This window comes from Syngnathus typhle, linkage group LG14, assembly GCF_033458585.1.
Source record: "Syngnathus typhle isolate RoL2023-S1 ecotype Sweden linkage group LG14, RoL_Styp_1.0, whole genome shotgun sequence".
Lineage (NCBI taxonomy): Eukaryota > Metazoa > Chordata > Actinopteri > Syngnathiformes > Syngnathidae > Syngnathus > Syngnathus typhle.
Genome location: NC_083751.1, coordinates 9,473,423 through 9,495,995, shown reverse-complemented (window position 1 = coordinate 9,495,995; position 22,573 = coordinate 9,473,423). Strand labels below are relative to the sequence as shown.

At 43.8% G+C, this 22,573-nt stretch overlaps 1 protein-coding gene across 3 annotated transcripts; it reads left to right on the top strand.

The window, feature by feature from the left end:
* The first annotated feature begins 597 nt into the window (after nt 1-597).
* Nucleotides 598-16,733, top strand: LOC133167340 (heparan sulfate 2-O-sulfotransferase 1-like). 3 transcript variants are annotated; one of them, XM_061298085.1, is made up of 8 exons: nt 598-727; nt 14,112-14,373; nt 14,512-14,759; nt 14,854-14,939; nt 15,010-15,148; nt 15,223-15,320; nt 15,520-15,677; nt 15,771-16,733. In XM_061298085.1, exons 2-8 carry the CDS (start codon nt 14,250-14,252, stop codon nt 15,995-15,997), a joined length of 1,080 nt encoding a protein of 359 aa, XP_061154069.1. In that variant the 5' UTR covers nt 598-727; nt 14,112-14,249; the 3' UTR covers nt 15,998-16,733. The 3 variants fall into 3 exon arrangements, with proteins under 3 accessions (XP_061154069.1, XP_061154070.1, XP_061154068.1); XM_061298086.1 differs by lacking the exon at nt 598-727 and adding an exon at nt 13,773-13,847; XM_061298084.1 differs by lacking the exon at nt 598-727 and adding an exon at nt 13,822-13,946.
* The last annotated feature ends 5,840 nt before the right edge of the window (nt 16,734-22,573 follow it).

The window sequence follows — 22,573 nt, the reverse complement described above, 5'->3', positions numbered from 1 at the left end:
AACACCTTGACACTCAAATGCTCTCACACAGATTAAGAGACAAACATCACCCTAGTAACTCTTTTTTATTTGTTTGTTTGTTTTTGCACAGGTGACAAAATATCATTCACATCACAAAGCATGAAAATGAAAGCCAATCTGGTTTGACCAATTAGCCTATGAGTCAACATCCGAGAAGAAGGAGCAGAAGCAGACTTTGACCTTTCGGCGGGCGGTGTCCTAAACACAATTAGTGGACAATTACGTGTCTCCTTTCCATGGCCTTAATTGCGAGCAAAAAGTGAGTAGCCAAAAAAACCCGTTCATCATATGGTGGCAGCCAAATTGTGATCCTTCCTGCCTTTCAGCTCTTAAAAGTCCTCAAATGTTTTCCAGCACCAAAATTATTTACACTTAAACAATCATTAGCATTTCCCCCACTCGTTTGTCTCTAGTTTGATTCAAGATTCAAGAGTGTTTATTTTGTTTTATTTATTTGGTTGTTGATGTCAAAGTTTGTAAACACATCAAGATGGAGACACAGGAGCAGAGGGAGAGGATTTGCTCTTTGGCAATCATAATCATAATGAGAGTGTGTCGCAATCTGCACGAGCATCGCTTGTCTTGATCTCATACCACTGTGGGAGGCCGCAGAAGAAGACACGCAGAGCGCGAGTGAGTGTGCAGTGGGGGTGGGAGGCTGGGCTGCAGTGCCCTCTACTGGCGACTGAAGAAGCTGTCCAAACCGGTAGGACACAAGTCAGGCAAAACTACGAGTAGAGCTTTTTTCTTCTCAAAGCCATATTTTTTGCAAAATGTCGATTTTTTTTTAAATGTAGTGATTATTTATTGCAGTACAATCAGAATTGAGAAAATGTAGATTATTTCGCTGTTGTCTTCCTTGTTTGAGTCAACCCCCCCAACCCGAGTCTTTATTAAGCCTCAATAACAGAAAAAATAGTTTGTGAGTTCTACGCAACTTTGTCGATCAGTTAAAACGTAAAAAGTGGCAAAACGATTTTCGAAAGGTTAGTGATTAGTTACTTAGTGGAGTGATGTAAGACGGCCAAAGAAACACAGACAATGACAGGAAGGAAAAATCTGTGAATCCTTCTTGTGGCTTAGCAGCGTTTTGGCTTCAGCTCTGCTCGGGATGCCGTCAATGTGCCTCCGTGCCCGGAGGCCTCGAGATTTTCCCCGCTTTCTAGACGGCGTAGATCTTTTTTTTTTCGTCGGGTTTGTTTGTTTTTAATCGATCCGCCCATTGTGCGTGCGTGACGACGTCAGCGTAAGGCGAATGCGATAGATGTTACAATTCCCGATTTCCTTTTCATTCTTTCTCCTGTCCGCTTACAATGGGCATAACCAAAGCACTTTGAAAGGCCGCCTTCAATTGATTTAAGTCTTCTCCCTCGGCAAGATGGCGGCGGAAGCGTCCCCGCATTTTATTCCCCGTCACGTTGTTCTCCGGAAATTTTGAAGAGGAAGTGAGACAATGGAAAATTACAACTTTTTGGGGACAACGTTTCAGATTAGTTGCTAGGTCGGATGGCATTACTGATTTGATTACACTGAATTTTGCAGGTATGCTAGCTAACAAGTTAGAATAAAACATTTTTTTTCCTTTCCTTTGTGGAGTCACATTGGTTGACTTCAGATACATTGTGAAAGTCTCAGATTGTCATCGCGCCATAATAAACAAGAGCGGCGGCACACAGGCACATGATAATAATAATAATAATACGTAATAATAATACCAGGCAAATCAAGGAAAGGAGAAGGGCATCTGAATTTCAAATCAAATCTCCAACGTCCCACCCGCTCTCGAGTTGCCCCGACGAGAAAAGCACCGACGTGACATATCGGTAAATAAAAATTAATCAACTGAACAAAAACACAAATCATGACTGTCATACTTAGTTGCTATTCAAACGATCAAAGCTAACAATCACCACTAGCTAACTAGCCTATGTTTATTATGACTTTAATACAGGACATTGTGACCCAGAACATAAGAATTGTTCTAGAATCTTGATATCAGTACCAGCAATTCTGTACTTAGTACTGAATCTATCAAAGTGAGGTTACAATTGAATCTGACACTAGCGGTAACGAATATGCTAGCGACTAGCAAAAAGGACCTGTCCCTGTTGCGTATCTCAGTGACCAATGACCCATGATACAATACCCCGACGGACCCCCAGAGCGAAACGGCACATAGCCAGAGAAAGCGGCCCCAAATGCTTTCCCGACCTGAGCCGCGACAAGCAAATCCTGCTAATCCAGTACAGTACACTTAAGGAGTGACCAGTGCTAAAGCCTAAGCATTAATAAACTGTCACCGGGCTTACTCATTCTGCCTTTTTCTACCGACACTCAACTGGCAGGGATGAGTGCTCACCCCCCTGATCTTTACACCCCTCTTAAAAGCGGGAGAGGGGGGCCGGGACGGAGGATTACGGTTAGTGCGGTAATTGTGGCGAGGTGTTGGGGAAGTCAGGATGCGGCGTTTCTGCTGGATTAAGACAAGAAGACGGGGCTAATCTTGGATTGGGAGAGGAGACACAAGGGGTCGGAGTTGTTGCCGAGCCCCCGGGGCCGTTTGGAAAGCTTAAAGAAGAAGAAAAGATGCCAGGGTTTATCCGCACTTGTCTTGTGCTGAGGAAGGAAGGAGAAGAAAAAAAAAACGGATGAAAATGGCGCCGTCTTTGAGCACATTATACGCGTCCGGGTGTCGTCACGCTAAGTCTGCAGAAAAAGTGACGACGTTAAGTGTAAGGCGGATCACTTTGGTTTGAAAGACGTCAACGCTAACACCCCGCGCACCAAAGTAGGAATAATGCATTGTCAGTAGTTTACATGCACAAATAATACTCTTTTCATTTTTAAATGCACATGCAACCATAATACAAAATTGGCGGCAAAATTACACAAGAATTAGTTAAATGTTTGCGTGTTATAACTCAGTAGCTAACCAAATAATAAACCACTTTTCATCGTTTTTGTGTAATCTCACGAATTCCTGTACAAATATTTATGGGAACTAATGATGTACATTTTATGTAATGTGTCTAGCTAACTAACTAACCAACCTAAAAAGTGTCGTGGAAGTCAGTTATGCTGTTTTTACCAAATCTGAATTGATCATTTATCATTAATATAACCTGATGGTTTGCTAAATCATCAAGTTGTGTTCGAACAAGCTATTTTTACATAATTTTCTGTAGAAATAAGTCATGTCATGTTTACATAATGTCTTGGTAACTAATAAGAAAAAATAGCAAGTATTCATATCGTAAATATGTGTATTCTTTCCTCCCAAAGTGTTTGAGACATTTTATGAAAACAAAAGTACAATTAATACAGTAATAAAAATATATAGTATATAAAAAAATACTGCAGTAATACTTTTATGATTGTTTTGCTCTGTTCCACAAAACCATAATCTATGACTGTATTTAGTAGGAAATTGTACTAAAAAACGGGCACATTCCTTCTTAATAGTCATCACAAGACAAAAATTGCAAGGTATTGTACTTTGCATGAGCTAATACTACTAATAATTCCGAACCGGGACGAGGTGCAACAAGACCAACCCCCGCCCCCTCCAGATCTCTGGCGCATTATAAAGCAGTCAAATTTGGTTGAATTTACTCCCAAATTCCCATCAGAAGTCGACAATAGCAGCGTTTTGCCTTTGTGTCTGGCTCGGCAGCGAGCGCGCTGCCTCTGTTGTGTCCCCGGAGGGAGGTGACCCCGTGTCTGCCGCTTGTATCGGCAGCCCCTGCATTGTACTGGAGGGGAGGGATTTAGCCTCTCAAAAAGCATCTTCACAACAAGCCCCCCAAAAGAATGCGCGCAGACATTAATCTCGCTCGGCCTCTTCTGCCGTACACACAGCTACGTATTTCAAGCAGCGGGGCATTGTTCCCAAATCATTGTAATATCTATTTAGAGTGGATGCCTGACGCCGGGTTTTTCATAGAGCGTAAACCAAGCGAGCCTTAAGATTCAGAGGGAGAGAAGAAGAAAAAAAAGCTGAAAGGGGCTTATCCCTATATTCTTAAACTCTCCTCTTTTATGCCGGTCTTAGGCATTAAGGATAGGATTGTGCCGAGCAATTGTTCAAGGAGTGAGTGTGTATACGTGGGTGGGTGTGGGGGGGTGTTATTTTTTTTTAAATCCTTTTCCCTTTTTTAGTGTAAATATGAAGTGTGTTCTTAACTCCTAGCGCAGTAATGTGCTTTTAAGGATACATTATGCCAGAGATTTGCAATAAGAAAAGGCTATTTTTTTTCTTTTGCCGAGTCTGAAAACAAAATTTGCCACGGTGGGAAAGAAAAGGGAAGAAGAAAGGGGGGACTAGAACTTTTTTTCCGGCGGAATGGAGCGGAAACATTTTCATCCCGATTCTGTTTATTTTCCCGTCCTTTTTTTTCGCAGCTTTTGAAATCGGCGCCGCTGCCTTTTCTTCGGCAAGCGTGTAGCGAGAAAGCAATTCAAAAGCGCTTTTTTCAAAGCACAATGCACAAAGAGTCACAGACAAGTTTTTAGCGGTTCCGTCGGAGAAAGTGGCTCAGTCAACACCATTGTGACACCACTAAGACCTTAACGCTTGCGTATGCATCCGGCGTTATGAGGCGCTTTGATGCGGGCGTCTTTGTTACACATTTCCAATCTATCTAGCTAACCATCCATTTATCTGGCTAGTTAATAAGATATCTCTCTACCTAGCTAGCTAATCTAGCTAATCTAGTATCTTCTTATCTAGTATACCTACTATATCTAGCTAATATCGCTAATCCAACTTGCTAGAATCTATCTGCCTATCTATACCTATAGATCTAGCGGATCTAACTAGCTAGCTAATCTAGCTAGTTTTCCTGTTTGCTATCTATAAATTCATTTCATTCAATCAGTCAGATGCTATTTATAATATCTTTAAAAATCCATTAAGTGGGGTTTTCCCTCTTGTAGCCTCGAATAACTAAAATGTAGTGGAAGATGACAACAGGTTGATATGATGAATGAGCAGGAGGACTTCAGCAGTCACCCAGTTTGCCTGTTCATCCTCATCATTCATCTGTAGTGGCTGTGACATTCGTTGGTCGGGGAGGGACGCTCTCCATTGATTAGGATTCATGTTGCCCTTCCAAAACAATCAGGATCTTTGCTGTGCACACTAGACGAAGAGAAGCTACTAGCGCATGTGATATTTTTCTCAATTGGAAATCTTTACATTGACATGTACAGTAATTGTTGGTGTGGTCTTGACAAACGATTGTGTGTTTATCTTCAAATTAGAAGGGAGAACATCTGGCGTGTCTTTTGTATTTCCTGTTTCAAGTAACGTTACAAAGTTGTGATCACAAGATGCCTCAATATTCTGTGTGACAGCAGCCGCTATGGCAAATTTTGGTCAGTTTTGTGTTCAAAAGTAGAACTAGCATTCACGTCTTCGTATATTTTTTGCAATGCAAACTATTTATTTTATGACCGATTTACACCCGTGCTTCTTTACGCTTTTTTTGAATGTCATTACAATATTTAGCATCGCATTTGAGCCTCTCATTCGTCATACGAAACTCAAATGAAATGTGACTCTTAAGAAAAAGCAATAAAATATTTCATCAATTAGAATTTATGCAAGTGGGAGCAGTCTGTTTATTTAGCCGCGGGACATTAGACGTAGCCACCGCCGCCGCGCACGCTAACTTGCGCATATTCTAATTTGTCCTTGTCATGTTTATCATTAATCTTTTGACCGCGCGTTGCAATTGTCCACGAGTCCCGAGGGACCAGCCCCCCCTCAGAAAAAAAACCACACATTCCAATATGATAATGGCATTATGGCGGCGTCAGTGGAAATGTGTCTCATAAATGTAGAAATGATACGTTACGAGCGCAGCTCTGGCACGTGTCACTCCTGATGACTTCCCGCCGTTCCCTCGGCTCCTTAGTCGCACTCATTGGAAATCATCAACACGCTTCATATTTATTCATAGACACCGCTTCATGCACAACATCAAATGTCGGGTGGGGGCCATGAAGCAGACTCATTGGACACTTGATTAGGTACACAATGCAAATGAGATTCCAAACTAGCGCCATATTGCGATATTGCGTTCAGAAGACCTTGTTGATGTGCATCTGCTCTCATCAAACAGCACTTTTTTTTATGCACCAAGTAAATGTAAACAATTTGTGGTCAACGGGCAGTTTGATGTTTATTATTAAAGTGTCGAGAAGAAGCAGATCCAAATAACGTTAAACAATTGTATGTTAGTAGGCTACCATTTTTTTGCTCAATTATTCATAAGCTAAGATTTTGCTCTGTACAATCTCCTCATTCTTATGAGCGATGAACTCAAAATCAAACTCTGTATGTTTTGTGAGTTTTACTCGAGTCACAGAGAAAATATTGCAATGTTATGTATCCCCAAAAAAAAGGCTGGCAGAGATGAATTAGAGCAGGCAAAGTGCGAGGGAGAACTCGCAGGTGACGTGAAAGAAGTGGAGAAAAAAAAAAAAGGGAACAGAGGCTAAAGAGTTTGGGCTTTGTGCAAAATGGGACAAAGTGTAAAATATATTCCAAAGAAAGTGCAACTTCAGAAAGCCATTTAGCTCATCCGTCCGCCTGACGCGAGGGGAAATAATATACTTGACCCTTTTGTCTGCGCACTCTGAGAAGTTTGTTAGAATGTAATAATTCAGCGGCCCTCATGTATATTAAGTAGAACGCAGCCGCCGCTTTTTATGATGAATTGCCGGGGTAACGCCGGGACACCTCTTTTGCATTTCAATGCGACATGCGGTGAGAAAGAGAGAGAGAGTGTCAGATTCTTATTTCATTACCCACCGACACATTAGCTGATGGATTTTAATTTTGTCTTCTTTTTTTCCCTCCTCTCTTCTCGCGATCCACAGAGAGGCTTTGAAACAGCCGAGGTTTCAGTATGAGAGCAAATGTAATAAATAATTACACATCAGTGTCAAGAACCCTTATTGCAATTTTGAAGCAATCACGGGAGAAGGGGGTGGGGGGGGGGGTCGACTTTTGCATATATTGGCCGTCCGCACGCCAGCGCAGGTGCTGAGTGGACACTATGTGCGGCTTTTTAATTCCGACGATGATAACAATCAGCGTGTGCTGGAATCTAGGCCATGGTGAAGAGGGCGTGTCGCTGACTTGCAGTCGCGCTGCGAGTCCAAATGTCACATTTGCTGCTTATATCTGATTCATTTGATCATTTACATGCACGGTCGCAATATCAATATAAAAAAAAAGTGTTCCCCAGCATTAGTTTCACCCATTTAAAGGGAATTGGGAAGACATCTGTCGCGATCAGACATACGAAAAAGTCTCAAAAACCCATGCTTGAACTTTAACAGGAAGTTAGCATTTTGTTTTGAAGCAGCCATTTTGGGATACATTCCAGGGCTGGAAGGTTAGAAAAAAAAGTTTGACAGAAGGACACAAAATTCGCTGTGCCTGTCTATAGTGACAGAATAAAGAAAAATGTTTCAAGGACCCATGCTCAGAATTGAACATAAAGTTGGCCATTTTGATTTGAAGCCGCCATTTTGCGGCCAATTCCAGAGCTCATCGACAGATTCCTGCTCGAGGATTCTACCTAATGAACCTGAATCAGAAACAGGTATCAGAGACAGATTGTTGATATCGAATTGCAAAAAGATTTTAGCCTTTGCCAACCAATGGGTGGAGCATGAAGTCAAAGTTTGATTCTTAAAATGAATCATGATTACACGATCTGTCTTGTACTCCACAATGACAACAGAAAGCGTAGTGAGTTTCAAGGCAGCGGTGGAACTGTGCGGCGTGTTCCCAGCGTGCGTTGTGTCCACATTAACCGCAGGCTAGTGTAAAAGTAATTGGAGGGAGCCGGCCGGCCACATCTTCAATTAACACGGAGCCGTCGTCTGCCTTCTGCCGTAATGGAGGGATAATGGTTTGATGTTTGGGAGGGCGCCCGGTCATTGACTTTCACGCTCACAATCCCCACTCAGACGTAATCTACATTTTAAGTCGTATTCCTGATTTTTTTTTCCCATCTTCGATGAAGACAGCGGCTGCAGTATCTTTGCGTCGCTTGTGGTCACACCAAACGAGAGTTGTAATTGACTACAGTCGACCACGCCGTCGCGGCGCTTAATTAGGACTTGAGGGGACGGTGGCTGGCCGGCGCGGGTTCAGCTCGCACTCCAGCTAACGCACTCGTTTTACTCCGAAAGTATTGAAATGTGATTTTGCTCGGTGCTTTCCTGCTTTACATAAAGAAAGATGATGAACAAATGAAATGCTGCAAGGCTAGGCTAGCTAGCTAAGAAGGGTAACTCACAATACAAATGTGCCAACAATAAAAATATGGGGTAAAGATAACATTATAATAACTGACTGACTGACTGATTAACTGCTGACACTAATATCATGACGCATACATTATGAAATAATATTATAATAATACAGTAACTGAATGATGACACTAATATTACGATAGTCGTCTAGCAGTGATTACATGCTAATGCTAACAGCCTCAGCCACTATTGGAAAACAATGTTTAGCGATAATGTTATAATCCATCAATTGCTGTGATTACTTGACATTATGGTACAGCTATTTGTTGATTACATCAGGATACACATAATTATTATTATTAGTATGATATAGATCTGGTAGGAGATTAGAAAAAAATACATTCATGATACATGACAATATCAGTGTAATGATATAAGCATCCAAAGAAATGTTAAGTCTACTCCGAAAAATAAAAAGTGCTGTTTATTTTTCTTTGGTTCAAGCACGCGAGTCCAAAATTGCACAAAGAAGCACGATGGTATCGATGTCCAACTCAGCTGTATCGATAACCCTTTCAATTAGAGGCTATTTGTTCTTTCCTTTCTCCATTAACGCAGCGCATGAATGTGCTTTTTGTTTTCTTTGGCGTCCCCGCCTGCCTTCAGCACGATAAGACGTCAGCCGGCAACGCCGAAGCGTAGTTGCGAAGCGTAATTCCTGCGCTTCCCGTTTAGCGCCTGCCTGCCGCGATACCGCCCGAGCTCGGGCGCAGGCGGATACGGACGAGGGCGGGTAGACAATTGCACAAAATGGCCCCTAATGTGCTTAAAGAATCTTGTGTCTTTAATCAAAAGCTCACACACACGTCGGCACAAAAGCGAGGACGCTGGCTCATGGTGGTTGTTGTTGCCTCATGGACGCAGCGGGGATTTGGGCCTTGAGCACTGGACGGGAAGCTTGTGTTCCACAGATTAGACGCCTTTGTTTGGTTTGTCATGACTCCTTACAAAGAGCACAAGATGAACTGCCTTGTTGCACACACTGGGACTCGAACCCAGAACCTCTACACAGTTCCTGGACCTTTCAAAGGGACTCATTTGGTCAATGGCCACCTGAAGTTCCGGGAACTTTTTCATACATCTTATTTTAGATGTCATAAACTTTTCGATCTTGGCACTTGTAGCTTCTGGAGCGAATAGATGAAGAGCGACAGACCCAACCTCAAAGGTTCCTGGACCTCCTCTGGTGCATCTTCTTTTGGCCATTTCAAGCTAAAGTTCCAGGAACTCTTAGTTCTTGCCACTCATAGGTCCCATTAAAAGGCCTCAAAAGTTGCTGGATTTCTGGAAATTATTACCTCTGCCACAAGTCGCAAATGTAAGGAAAATGAATTGAGGGCAGAACTGAAATTAAAAATGTGCAATGAATGTACAGAGAAAGCCTACACGTGTTGAAATAAATGAGCCATTTGATAGTTGGCATGCCCTCTAGGTGGCGCTGAGGATTAATGAACAGTCGGCTCCTGGACTTTGGGGTTAGGGGCAGTGAGGTTGACGGTCCTTTTTGAAGTGATTATCCTAAACCCTCCGCCGCCATCAGATGTCCCATCCCGCCATCTTGAAAGAGCTCCTCGTCTGTAATGTGAACATATAAAACGAGCGCTCGCCTCATGACCCTCAGCGGAACATTCCAGTAGGCAGTGTCCCTTTGTCCCCCTACGCCCGCCCCCCACCCTCTCGTCGTCATCTTTTTCTTCCTCCCGCTCGCCTGGCAATTATCACACACTCCACCCGCGCTGCCCTCCGAGCCAGAGTTGGAGAATGGCTACATTTATAATCATTTTTTTTTTCTGTGTGTGCCCATAGATTAATTTTCCAAGAAGGTCTGCTGTCATAGGCGAGATGCTTGTGCTGGTTTTGGGGCGGTGGGGGGGGAGTTTGAGGTTGGGAGATTGGGGCTTTTTCTCCTTGACAGATCATTTTCCACGCAGGGGTATCAGGGGGTCTGGCCGATAATTGGCATGCAGATTGCGGCTGATGGCGTCCCGCCACGGAAGAAAAGAGGCCGGGCTAGTTAGAATAATGAGCCGGCCCGCCTGATGGATGGGCTGGGGAGGCGGAGGAGGTCATACAAAATGCACCACCTCACCCCCCCACCCCCAACACCTTACACCCTCCCAATTTTTATATTTCTATTCTCCACAAAAGCCCTGATGTTTCATTATTTCTGCCATGTAGGGCAAATGAGAGTGTCCCGTCGTCCCTTCCTCCCAACGCACATATCCGCTTTTTTTTTCTCCCAGCATGCATTGCACTGACGGGAAAAAAAGTCACATCTCATTAGGCGTGAGGCGGCCTTAAGAGACGGCGGAGTTGTAATTACAACCCAGGAGTTAATTGCGAGCCTCTCGGCGGATTTGTGCGTCGCACTGTGCCCAGCGGAGGACTGCTTGGCCTTAGCGGAGGTCTGCGTGCTTCGTCTGCTATTTTGGTTAGTTAGCTGGTCTGTCAGTCAGTCAGTTAGTTAGTTAGTTAGTTAGTTAGTTAGCGACAAAGTAGCTATTGCTCAACACACCTCCCATCCACACACATTAGACACAAGTGAACAAATTGATGGTTTCACAGGCATTCTTATTTCTTACGTATGGCTTTACAGTACACACGGCCGCTGATCAAAGGCCTAATTGAAGAATAATGATTGGCGCTTAATCACAGCGAGTGGCGGAGGAGAAGGAGGCTAATTGAAGTGAAAACAGTGACTGAGAAAGAGGATATTGTAAAAAGCTGCCATTGTCTAGCAGATTAAACAGGAGAGAGCTATTAGCTCAGTTAATTGGCTCACTCATTTAGATGTGAAAGCGTAACGGATGCCCGCCTGTCGTCCGGCGACGGGCGCACTCTGTCACGTCGTCCTGAAGCACCCTGATTGGTTAATTACTTAGAGGATTTTCTCGGGGGGAGGGGGGGGGGGGTAAGTTTTATGCCATCCTTCAATTGTAACACGACGGATGGATTTGTCATCACAGCTTTGGCTTTCTCAATACACTTATTGGCACTGATACCTGACGATATCATTGTTTTCATTTAGTTTGTTTTGTGTACCAAATTTTTAGTTATTGATACAGAACTTGTATTATTAATTTTATTCTTATAATGATACCAGTATGGCTAATAGTAGCCCTGTTGATTTACTTCAAATGTTGCAGTATCAAAGCCTTGTGAGCGTGTTTATTTCCTGCAGTGCCAGGCCTGCTCTGCCCTCTAGTGCCCGCCCGAGGGCAGTGCACCTCGCACCTCAGCATAAAATCCAAGTGATTTTTTTTCTTTCATAAAGGCGGAAGAAAATAAATGGGGCATTTTTCTACCATTTCCAGACAGTGCCTTTCATCATTTCCAGGACACCTATCCCTAGTGTTTTCTTATTGTGGCCTGGTGCTAATGGAGCCTCTTGACTGCGCTCCCCAAAATCCCAAGTTGGCGTCTTTGTAAAAACTTTTTGCCTCAGCGCCGACAAAGACGGCAGAAAATGACGGGAGATTATGCGGCAGCAGGTCGCGCTTGTCTGCGTTGCGGGATGGACTCTAATTTGGGGCTTTTTAGCCTTTTGTCGGTGAAGGCACTCGCGGTATAGTAGCAACAATTTGGTTGGGTCGTAGCAGGGCCATTTTGTTCCAGACACAAACATTACGCTATAAAGACGCACAGGAAGCCTTTCAGATCTTTTGAAAAAGTGAACATATTTAGTCTCCCAAACATGCGTTATGGTTGGTTGATTAGTCTGTCAGTCCGTCAGTCCGTTTGTTAGTCGATCGGATTACACGTAAACTTAAAAACTTATGTCCAAGAAACTTTGGAGAAGGTTAACGTCAACTTGCATGGCCAGAGAAAAGTGGTCAGTCAGTCAGGCAATCGGGAAAAACAGCTATCAGTCAGAGGCAAACTATAACATCTAATTAACTGACAGATAACAAGCGAGCCACTACGTAGCTAGTTGGCCTAGTCAGAGGTTAGCTAGCTTACGGCTAATTAGCTAAAGTACCCGCCTGACCCCAAACTCAAACCCCAAAACTCAGAACTGTGAGGCAAACGTGCTAACTACTATTCCACCATGCTGCGCGCAGCTATTGTTGGAGCGGTAAATTGATTTCAATTGAGCACGTTGTGGGACAAAAACAAATGCAAACAATGGAATGCTGTTTGAGGCTATCACACCAGAGATGATCAAAACAAAACATCAGGGACCAAACAAGCAATGTGTTGTTTATCCTATTAGCGTTATCGTGAATAAATGCATTGGTCATCACGGTTTATCCACGCCTGTGTGCTTACGTTATCTGCCGGCCTGCAGCACAAGCACCGTGGATGAGGTAATTGGCGGCCGCCTTGTTTCCACGCCATTGATTCTAGCCAGCGTACACTTTTCTTTCTTTCTTTTTGGGGGGGGTTAATAAAGTCTTTGTTGCAGTGTGACGAGTGACGCTCCCTCCTAACCCTCCGGGAAGTGTCTTTATTTCCCAGGGAACAGACTTTAAAGGCTTTAAAGTGGGGCGCGTGAAATCACTTTTCTTGATGGGCACAATTAATGGAAGTAATAAGTGTGTAGCAAGGATGGATCGGCTAATTCTTCCAAGTTTTTTTTTTTTTTTAAAGCCTCACAACGTGAAAGCGGGAAGGAAATGAAATACCTGTGAGGTTAAAATGTTATATCACTTATCCTTAAATTGTTCTCATGCTTCAGCATATAGTGTAGTTAATTACATTACTAAAAATAACCCTCTGATGACAATGTAACTGCCAATTCACTGTAACTATATGGCGTAAATGGCTATGCGATGTAAGGCCTGTATGTTTTAGTAATAGCACTGTGTAATGTAACTGCATGTCATTGGCAATCTTAATGTAACTCAAGTTTAAAAAAAAAAAACTCAGCTCAATATGACTGTATGGGGTGAATTTCAAGGGATGGTAATTCTGTGAACACTATTACATGCTACAGTACAAGAGACTGTACAATGATTTTCAACATAAATATTTGATCATGCTTAGACCAACGTCAACTGAATACATAACATCTTGATATAGTTTTTCCCCTCTGTTAATGCAGCTCTTGCGCTATCTAGTGGCAACAAACGACATCGCACCTAAAGATGGTAAAAGTACTCACACTGTACTTGTAAATTGGATGAACAGAAACATGTATTAAAAAGAAAATAGACAAACAGATGGCTTATTAGTTTCTGTACGTAAAATACAGATACCAATAAAACGCTGATGGAGAACAGTAACAAGTTATTTGTGCTTCATTACTTCGCACTGCTGTGTCACACTTACATTTCATTACCTATTGGATTTTCAAATTGAGAAATTTAAAACATAATCTAATTATGCTAAACGTAAAAGAATGCAAGTGTCAGATAATTCCGCTGTTTAGCTCCAGCGTGTGGCGCACTAGCGAACCGCCGCCGGATCGTCTACCTCTAATTGAACACGAGGAAGAAATGTGCGGAAATGACGTCCTACTTGTTTTGTTTTTTTCAAGAGCTGTCCAGCAGGTAAAACACAAAATCCGAACAGTTATTTACTTTCGCGTTTTAGTGTATTTTCTTCACATTTGTTTCAACTCTACTTTTAACGGATAACGTATGTACACGGTGAGATTCCGATCGCGTTCAAAAGTTGTCGTTCGTCAGAAGAAATGTGAGCTTAGTTGGGGAGTAGACCCTAACACGAGTAGCATGAAGCATTGAACGTGCATCAAGTAACGGCGTATAGCAGTTACAGTTTAATCTAAGATTCTGGGGGCAAAATCCTTTTAGGTTGAGCTACGTCAGCAAGCAGCGACGGTGAGTGCGTATGCGACAGAGAGACATAATCGGCTGCAACGGAGCTGACCTACCTGGGGGCTCCTTCCCATCCTCGCCCCGGGCGGTGGTGATGCTCGTCGTGGGTGCTTGATGGGGCTCTTCAGGATCATGATGCCGCCCAAGTTGCAGCTTTTAGTCGTGCTGACGTTCGCCGTTACCATGCTCTTCATCGAGAACCAGATCCAAAGACTGGAAGAGTCCAGAGCCAAACTAGGTGAGATGTTTGTCAAAGTAGGTCAATCAAACATTTTTGTATTCAGCTCGAGCAAATGACGTAAACATATTAGACTTAGGAAATCACTGCCCAAGTAGATTTTAAACTTTGAGGTTTAATATGTTGTTTATGGGCCAGAGCGCGCCATGGTCAGACGCGAGCTTTCTGCGGTGGAGCAGCAGCGTCACGGCGAAGACAGCGGTCGTGGCCTCTCGGAGGAGGAGCACGAGAATGTCGAGGACGTGGTGATCATCTACAACCGGGTGCCCAAGACGGCTAGCACTTCCTTCACCAACATTGCGTATGACTTGTGCACCAAGAACCACTTCCACGTGCTGCACATCAACACCACCAAGAACAACCCTGTCATGTCCTTGCAGGACCAGGTCTGACCTGATGCTTTTCACGCAAACTGCTGCCATCGTAAAAAAAATTATAATTAACTGTAACGTTTTATGTTGGGAAACCGTTTGAACACAGATGCGTTTTGTTCACAACGTGACATCCTGGCGAGGGATGAAGCCCGGTTTCTACCACGGCCACGTGGCCTACCTGGATTTCTCCAAGTGAGAGCCGCAGTCTCCTCCATGTACTTTTGCTCACACTTGGCATGCTAGCAAGGCTCTTTGTACTTAGGTACAGCGTCAAGGGGAAGCCCCTCTACATCAACGTGGTGCGAGATCCCATCGAGCGCTTGGTGTCCTACTACTACTTCCTGCGTTTCGGAGACGACTACAGGCCCGGCCTGCGGCGAAGGAAGCAAGGGGACAAGAAGGTGCTCTTCTGGCTCGTGTGAAACCAGCGTGAAACCCACGTCACACATTTATTTTTCCCCACTGCCTTTCTCAGACTTTCGACGAGTGTGTGTCGTCCAGTGGCCCTGACTGTGCTCCTGAGAAACTCTGGCTGCAGATTCCCTTCTTCTGTGGCCATCATTCAGAATGCTGGTAAACACACATTTGCAATTTTGCTTTCTGATAACTCTATAGAAGATTGTACTGTTTAAAAACATACAGTTATGACATCATCAAATACGATGTAGAATAAACAATTTGGGACAAAATATTTTCCTTCCGTTATGCTCGTCTTGGCCACCTGGGGGCAGTATAGGCAAACAAGCACACAAAGTCCGCTTGTAATGTGCAGGAATGTGGGCAGCCGCTGGGCGCTTGAGCAGGCCAAGTACAACCTGGTCAACGAGTACCTGCTGGTGGGCGTGACCGAGGAGCTGGAGGACTTCATCATGATCCTGGAGGCCACGCTGCCGCGCTTCTTCAAGGGCGCCACCGACCTCTACAAGTCGGGTACTAAGATAGTACATCTTCCACTTTGGTTGCACGTCACGGTCGTAGATGGTCTGTCAAGTGAAGGTAGTCAACACCCTGTTGTCATCCCAGGCAAGAAGTCGCACCTGCGCAAGACCACCGAGAAGAAGCTGCCCACTCAGGAGACCATTACAAAACTCCAGCAGTCCAAGATCTGGAAGATCGAGAACGAGTTCTACGAGTTTGCGCTGGAGCAGTTCCAGTTTGTGCGGGCGCACGCTGTCCGAGAGAAGGACGGTGAGCTCCTCGTGCTGCCGCAGAGCTTCTTCTACGAGAAGATCTACCCCAAAGCCGCCTGAGAAACGCAAGGGCGAATCCACACGGACATGCTGGATTCCAGGACTTTTAGCAGGTAATAGTGGTGGTGGGTTTTTCATGATGGGCTCAATCGGGACTGAAAAGCGACTTTTGAGTCAACGAGCACCTTTCGATTGACTGCTGAGCTCACCCGACCGATGAGAATTGGTTTCGTACGCGACATTTTTCGAGCTTGTTTACAGCAAGATTTCAAAGACAGTGGTGGGACTGTGTACTAACTGCTTGTCAGTCCAGCAATTTCACATAGAACCACATAGATGTCCCAATGGGTCACTTGCACAACTTTGTGATGTGTGGGCAGAAGTATTGGGACAGCAATTGCAGACGTGGCATCGCCACGAGCTCTGCTCGATGATATCTAGCACCCGACCCGAAACGTTTTAATCAACTGAAACCTTTGCCGTCGTTTTTGAATGATTGGGGGGGTCCTCTGTCCCAATACTTTTGTCTAGCACCACCGATGGTGGCGAACTCCGAGCTCGTACAACTGAATGTGCCTTTTATGGGGATTATTAATATTAGCACAGTTTTCTGTTGCGCTGGCACTCAAAACAATCACTTTTTTTTTCTATTTTGTACTTGTCCTCGTCCACGTGCGTTTCAGACATAAACACCTACTTTCAAATCTTTTCTGTTGCGTTGGCACTCAAAACAATCGCTTTTTTTCTGTATTTCTCCTCGTCCACGTGCGTTTCAGACATAAACACCTACCTTCAATTCCTGTCCTTGATGTTTTTATTACCCTGATTATTTCAGGAAAAGGATTGTGACATTCTTCAGGTTTATATGGTAAGTCTCGTTGTTTTCTCCCCCCTTCAATCGAGCCCAATACTGCTTTTCATTTCATTTTGTCCCTCATGCCTCAAGAGTGTCACACAATAATGTCTGCATGTCAGTCATCAGGGTGCACTTGACCAGCAAGAACCCTCAAATGCATCTCACAGGAAGGATGATCCACAGCGAGATGTCCGCTCAGTGAGTTTCACGCTCCGGCGGTCCGTGGCGCCCGTTCACCACTTTGAGGCTGCGGACACACACACACACACTGAAAAGGGAAGGTTCGGCCCAAATCAGGGGGGGGGCTCAATTAAGCTTTTTGCCGCAGGCGCATTGGAACAGTGTTTCATTAAGCAGATGAATACAGTCTGATAATTACTATATCTCAATTAGAGGGGAAAACTTCATTGATTGTGGCTGAGGAGCTTGAAGGTTAATTAGGAACAAAACATTTGCAGTCAATTCAATCGCTGTTTCAAGGCTACTTCGGTCAACAACAAGCTGCTTTTTGCTTGCATTAAAATAAGGCCATTTTTTTTTTCTCTTCATGCACATCAGTCAATAAGTTGACGGCTACATTTCCCTGCAAAAGTATTGGTACAGCAATATTTGTTTTTGAAGAACTGACTGGGCAACGTATTTGAAATGAATTTAGCAGTAATGGACACCCCAATGTGTTCATGTAATTTCGCAATGTTCATCATTGTTAAAAAAAATGCTGTTTTGTTTTTGGCCACTAGAGGTCGACATGCTTCTGCCTATAGAGTTGCTCTTCATTCTGGCCCGCGAAGGTTCAGCGAGTTCCCCCGAATGCACCTGAGCTCAGCCCAATGGAACACGCTAATGGCCGCATTAGCATCAGCGCCACAAATGACGCCATTAGGCTCACTTGGACGTAAATACTCTCACTTGGTCTCGGACAATTTGTTCCGCCGCTTTGCGTGTAATGATACCACTGGCGTAGAATTGGGAGAATGTTCTGTGACCAGACTGAAAAAATATATATAAAATAATGACGAAACTCTCCAACATGAGCACAATGGCTCCATTACGCTTTATCTCACTTTAAGGACCTTTTTTTTTTGTCAACACATGCTATTTGCATTACGTTAAGTCACACTTTCATACCAGGGACATTTTGTGACAATTGATTTTAAGACATTTTAGCTCTGTTCGTGCATATAGGTCCAATTTGCCAAATAGTATTCATTTTTTATAAACTCAGTCTTTGCCAGGCATTTCCAACAAAGAAAAATCTGCGGAGTGCCAGACATCTTAGACGCGTTTTACAAGACCCACAGAATGTTCTACAATTACGTTTACACCAAATCTAACAAGTGAAAGAGTAGGCTGCCTTCCTCCATCAGGAAAAAAAGTTTTATTCCATCCATCTCCATTACTTAGTAATCAGCAGTAGGACAAAGTTTGACAAAACTCAGATGTTTTGAAAGAAAGAATACTGGAAGCAGAACAGTGAGATCTATGTCAATATTCATATTTGTGACATCTCAAACATTGACGCAGTTGTTTTATTCTATAAACCAGATAAAACAACATGATACAAGCGCCGTGGGTGACAACAACTCATCCGATTGTACGTCCGTCATGGTCTCAGAGTGTTCAGACTGCTCCTCTTGTCTTGGTGACTGTCATCAACGTCATATCTCAATGTTACATAAATGTGTGTAAGCGATTATACAGGATAATTGAGTGTGATCCAATAGTCCTTACAATATATTTCATGGAATTTAATGCCTCATTTAAAGTGAAAAAAAATCTCTCTTTTCTTTTTTTTTTTTGTCCTCTGTGTGCAGTCTTCACACTGCGAGTTTTTCTTGCTCCATAAAGCAAACAGAGCAGATCTGAGACAGCTTGTCGGGCCCCCGCGTGGCCAAAGGGGACCGCCGACCGGTCGCTGGATAGGTCGCCGGGTGGCGTGTACGACTTGTGTTTTATGCAAATGCATCCGAACGGGAGGCAAAATGGAATCCGGCGTGTCGGAGGCAGCGGGCCAAGAAAGCCTCGGTGCAGATGATGGATGGAGCCGGGGAGGGGGGAAAAAGATGATGGACGCCATCATAAAGCTGGGCCAAATTCATCCCTTAATGGATACTTGCCTTCTGGTCTGATGCACATTAAAGGCCCCCAATAGGATTAATGGCTGCCTATGCTAAGGCTGCACTTAAGCAGTACTGAGCTAAATGCTAGCATCAGTAGACTAATCATTTGATTATCTGCTGACGTCATAGTTCCCATTTTGGATGTTCAAGCGACTCGTATCTGATATCACTTAGTTTCTCGTTAGCTAAATCCTGGTAGCTAGCTTGTCAGGAAGCTATGTCATTAACATGGTGGCGAGACGACTTGCATACTTTGCAACCAAGCTGGCAGCTACTTAACAACCTCGCTTTTTAGCAAGTTGCCTTGTTACAAACCAACCAATCTGGTAATAACTGTATTTCGATTTCTATGTCTCATTTTACCGCGTCGGTTTGCAGCAAAAGAAACGTTGGCGTATACAAAACGAACGACTTTACGGAAACACTTATCAATTAACGCGGTGGAGGAAAAAGGGTGGTGGTGGGGGGGGGGGGCATTTAATAAGCATCTGTCATTCCCTGACAGGCGGGACATGATGTAATAGCTAATGGACAATACGAGCCTGTGCGGCGAGGCTGACCCCGTGCGGGAAACTCTTAATTAGATTGCTCTATTGTCGTTTGACCTTGGCGGAAGAAGACACCCAACACTGCTGCTGCTCTTCTGCTATTCTGTTGTCCCCCCCCCCCCCCCCCCCCCCCCTCCATTTGCTCGTCCTGCTGGAGGCTGGCGGAGAATCAGCAATTGAATCCATTGTGTGTCGGTGCTGATGAGCTTTGCAGAGCAGATAATGGATTAAATTATTTATCTGCTATCCCCCCGCCGTCCCTTCTCCTCCATTCCGCCTCATTGTTGCCTGCTCTTTGTGCCGCTGCAGAACGACACAAGCGCATGCTGAAGGCCTTGATCACTCGCCGCCTTTCATAGATCTAATTTTTCTAATTAGCGCCTGAATGCCGAACGGGCTCTCCCTCTCTCAGCCTCCTTGGTACTCTTGGTGAGATGCATTCCATGACACCGCATAGTGTCGGTGTCCTTCCTCTGTGGCGACCTTAAATGATTCTACTAATCATCTAATCAGGAACTTGTCGCAGTGGCGAGAACGGGGCCAGTCCTCGTCATGTTCGCTAAACTTCACGTAGGCAGAAAAAAAACTAAGGCGACCCATTTGTCTTCTCTTTTTTGTGACATGGGAGAGAAAAGCTGCCTTAGGCCAGTTCAGTCGTCGTTAATTTTTCATTCCAACACATTTGCATTTAATCATTTAAAGAACGAGGAATGGAATTCATCCAAAATGGCTTCTTCGAGTTTAATTTCACTCAGGCATGCTTGGTCTTTGACAACCTTGCAATGTTCAACATGACCTCAACGTGGCCACTCGGTTGACTTTTCGTGTCATGACTTGTCAGACTTGCCGAGTCCTGCCTGGACTGTAAGTGCGCTTCCATGCGGCCTGTTTGTGTTTCCTCCTCTGGTGCGGCCCACCACGCCTCCTCCCTCCTGACAGCGGGCAACAAAGGGCCCATTGAGTGGTGGTGGCGGCGGCGGCGAGGGTCTTTGATGGCTAATCTGCATGCGTTTGTACAGGGAAACTGGAGCCGGCTTCAAGGAAACAGGTGGAACTTATTACGATATCCCCATTCTGGATTTCCTCCTACGTTTTTTTTTTTTTTTTAATCAGGATTTTTTTTTTTTCTCCCCTCCAGTAATTCCCGAGTGGAGTCCTGTGTGTGAACACACAAACACAAGTTTTGCTAGGACCTCAGTTTCAGCACAAAAGTTTTTGTGGGTTTTTTCATTTTGATATATTTTTTTAACTAACTGGCCTGAACACAAGAGCGTGAGTGAAACGTCAGCTGTGGAACTTTTTGGTCACGGACGACACAAAGTGGCAATTGTTTGGTATCATCAATAAATTTAGAGCATGGTCGCATCCTCCTTTCAGATTTTGAATGCATTTCGTGGCGATGGAGCCAATCCTTGGAGATAAATTGGAATAATAATCTGCCCGATATGAAATACGTGATGCGCATAAGCAGATTTTTTTGTTTTGTAATGGAGGCTGATCGTTGATTTGGCCGCCTACTCCATCGGTCGGAGGGATTTCCATGATCCCGCTCTATCAATTTTGTTAGATTGTGAAGGTGTACCTAATGTTTTGGTCACTGAATGTATATTGAGGGAAACTGATTTTATATGATGGAAAAAATGACTTTAATTTCGTATTATTATGCCACTTTTTTGTCTCTGGAAGTACAATTTTATTCTAAAAAGGTAGAATATTATCAAAATGGAGTCAGATTTTTTTTAAACAGTTAATATTACCATAAAACTCTTTTTTTTTTTTTTTACAGAGAAAGAGTAATATTATAGAAATAAAGACAATATTACAGTGATCCCTCGCTACTTCGCGTTTCGTTTATCGCGGCTTCACTACATCGCGGATTTTTTTTCCAAATTAAAAAAACTATTTAAAAGTCAAAATAAAACTTCTAAATTGAGGAAACATGTGTCTAACCTTTAGGACAATGTAGTATTGCTCCAAATGTTCGTTTACAAGTCCGTTTTCACGTATTATCACGATCGCGAATTAGCATCTTTCCGCTAACTCGTTACTCTGCCCAGTACTTCTTGTTGGTGACCGTACTTTGTGGATTTCACTTGTCGCGGGTGGTTTTTGGAACCAATTATCCGCGATAAACGAGGGATTACTGTACTTTAGTTTATCCAAAAACTGTTTTGTTTTTAATTTTGGAAAAAAATGCAACTATATTCTTGAAATATAATTACTATACAGTATTTCAAGAATTTGATATAAAAACTTTTAATATGACAAAAAATGTTCAAACTAAACTAACCGGATTTCTCCTCAATCCATTTTCCGTACTGTAGGAAGAAAACACTTGCCATGATGACTTCTCAGAAAACGCAAAAGAGGAGGAGGTGGAGGAGGACTTGCGCGTCGGCAAGGTAACGTCCCGTAATGAAACCAAAGCAAAACACGGAGACGGCTTTCGATTGTTTAATTCAATAACGTCGGGGGAAACACTAGCCGTGCACCTCAAAGGCCACAGCGTGTTTGCTATGCATTAACTCTGCAAAGTGTGCAGTGTAGCGAGCGGGCCGGCGCGTCCCACCTGGAGCCGTGGATGACTTGCAGATGTGCCTGCTTAAAGGCATGAGCGGGCGGGCGAGAACGCTTTTGTTAGCGCGCTGGCCGTTGTTTTACTTTTGGCCGGCTAATCTGCCGCTGAAACGGACACTTTGGAATGTCTTGTTTTTCTGGTCTGGTCGCACGGCATCCGAAATTACCTGACAGAAATTGTTCACGTTACCAATATTTTGCAGACCGTGACAATAGCTGTATTTTTTCTGAAAGAAAGGTTTTGTACCCGAGAGTAACTCATTCACTACCATTGACGACTATAGATGTCAAAGCTCTATTTTAAATGGGTGGGATTATTATTGCAAGAATAGTCATCTTTTGTTTTTGCCATTCCTGTTTCCTTTCGTCTGAGCTGCTTTTGAGCCAGTGGGAACACGCGTGCGGCTTCGCAACGTTCCCAGGATTCTCAGACAGATTTTGGCTCGCGAGAAGAAGCGCCGGGACGTCCAAATTGGCCTGTTGTCATCGAGCGCCACTATGATCTTCTGTGATCCCCCATTTTCGTCCGTCAGCA

Coding starts and splice junctions, on each gene's coding strand:
- LOC133167340 (XM_061298085.1), top strand. CDS start 14,250: ATGGGGCTCTTCAGGATCATGATGCCGCCCAAGTTGCAGCTTTTAGTC. Junction 14,374..14,511: donor AGAGTCCAGAGCCAAACTAG/GTGAGATGTTTG, acceptor TTTATGGGCCAG/AGCGCGCCATGGTCAGACGC. Junction 15,149..15,222: donor GGAAGCAAGGGGACAAGAAG/GTGCTCTTCTGG, acceptor TGCCTTTCTCAG/ACTTTCGACGAGTGTGTGTC.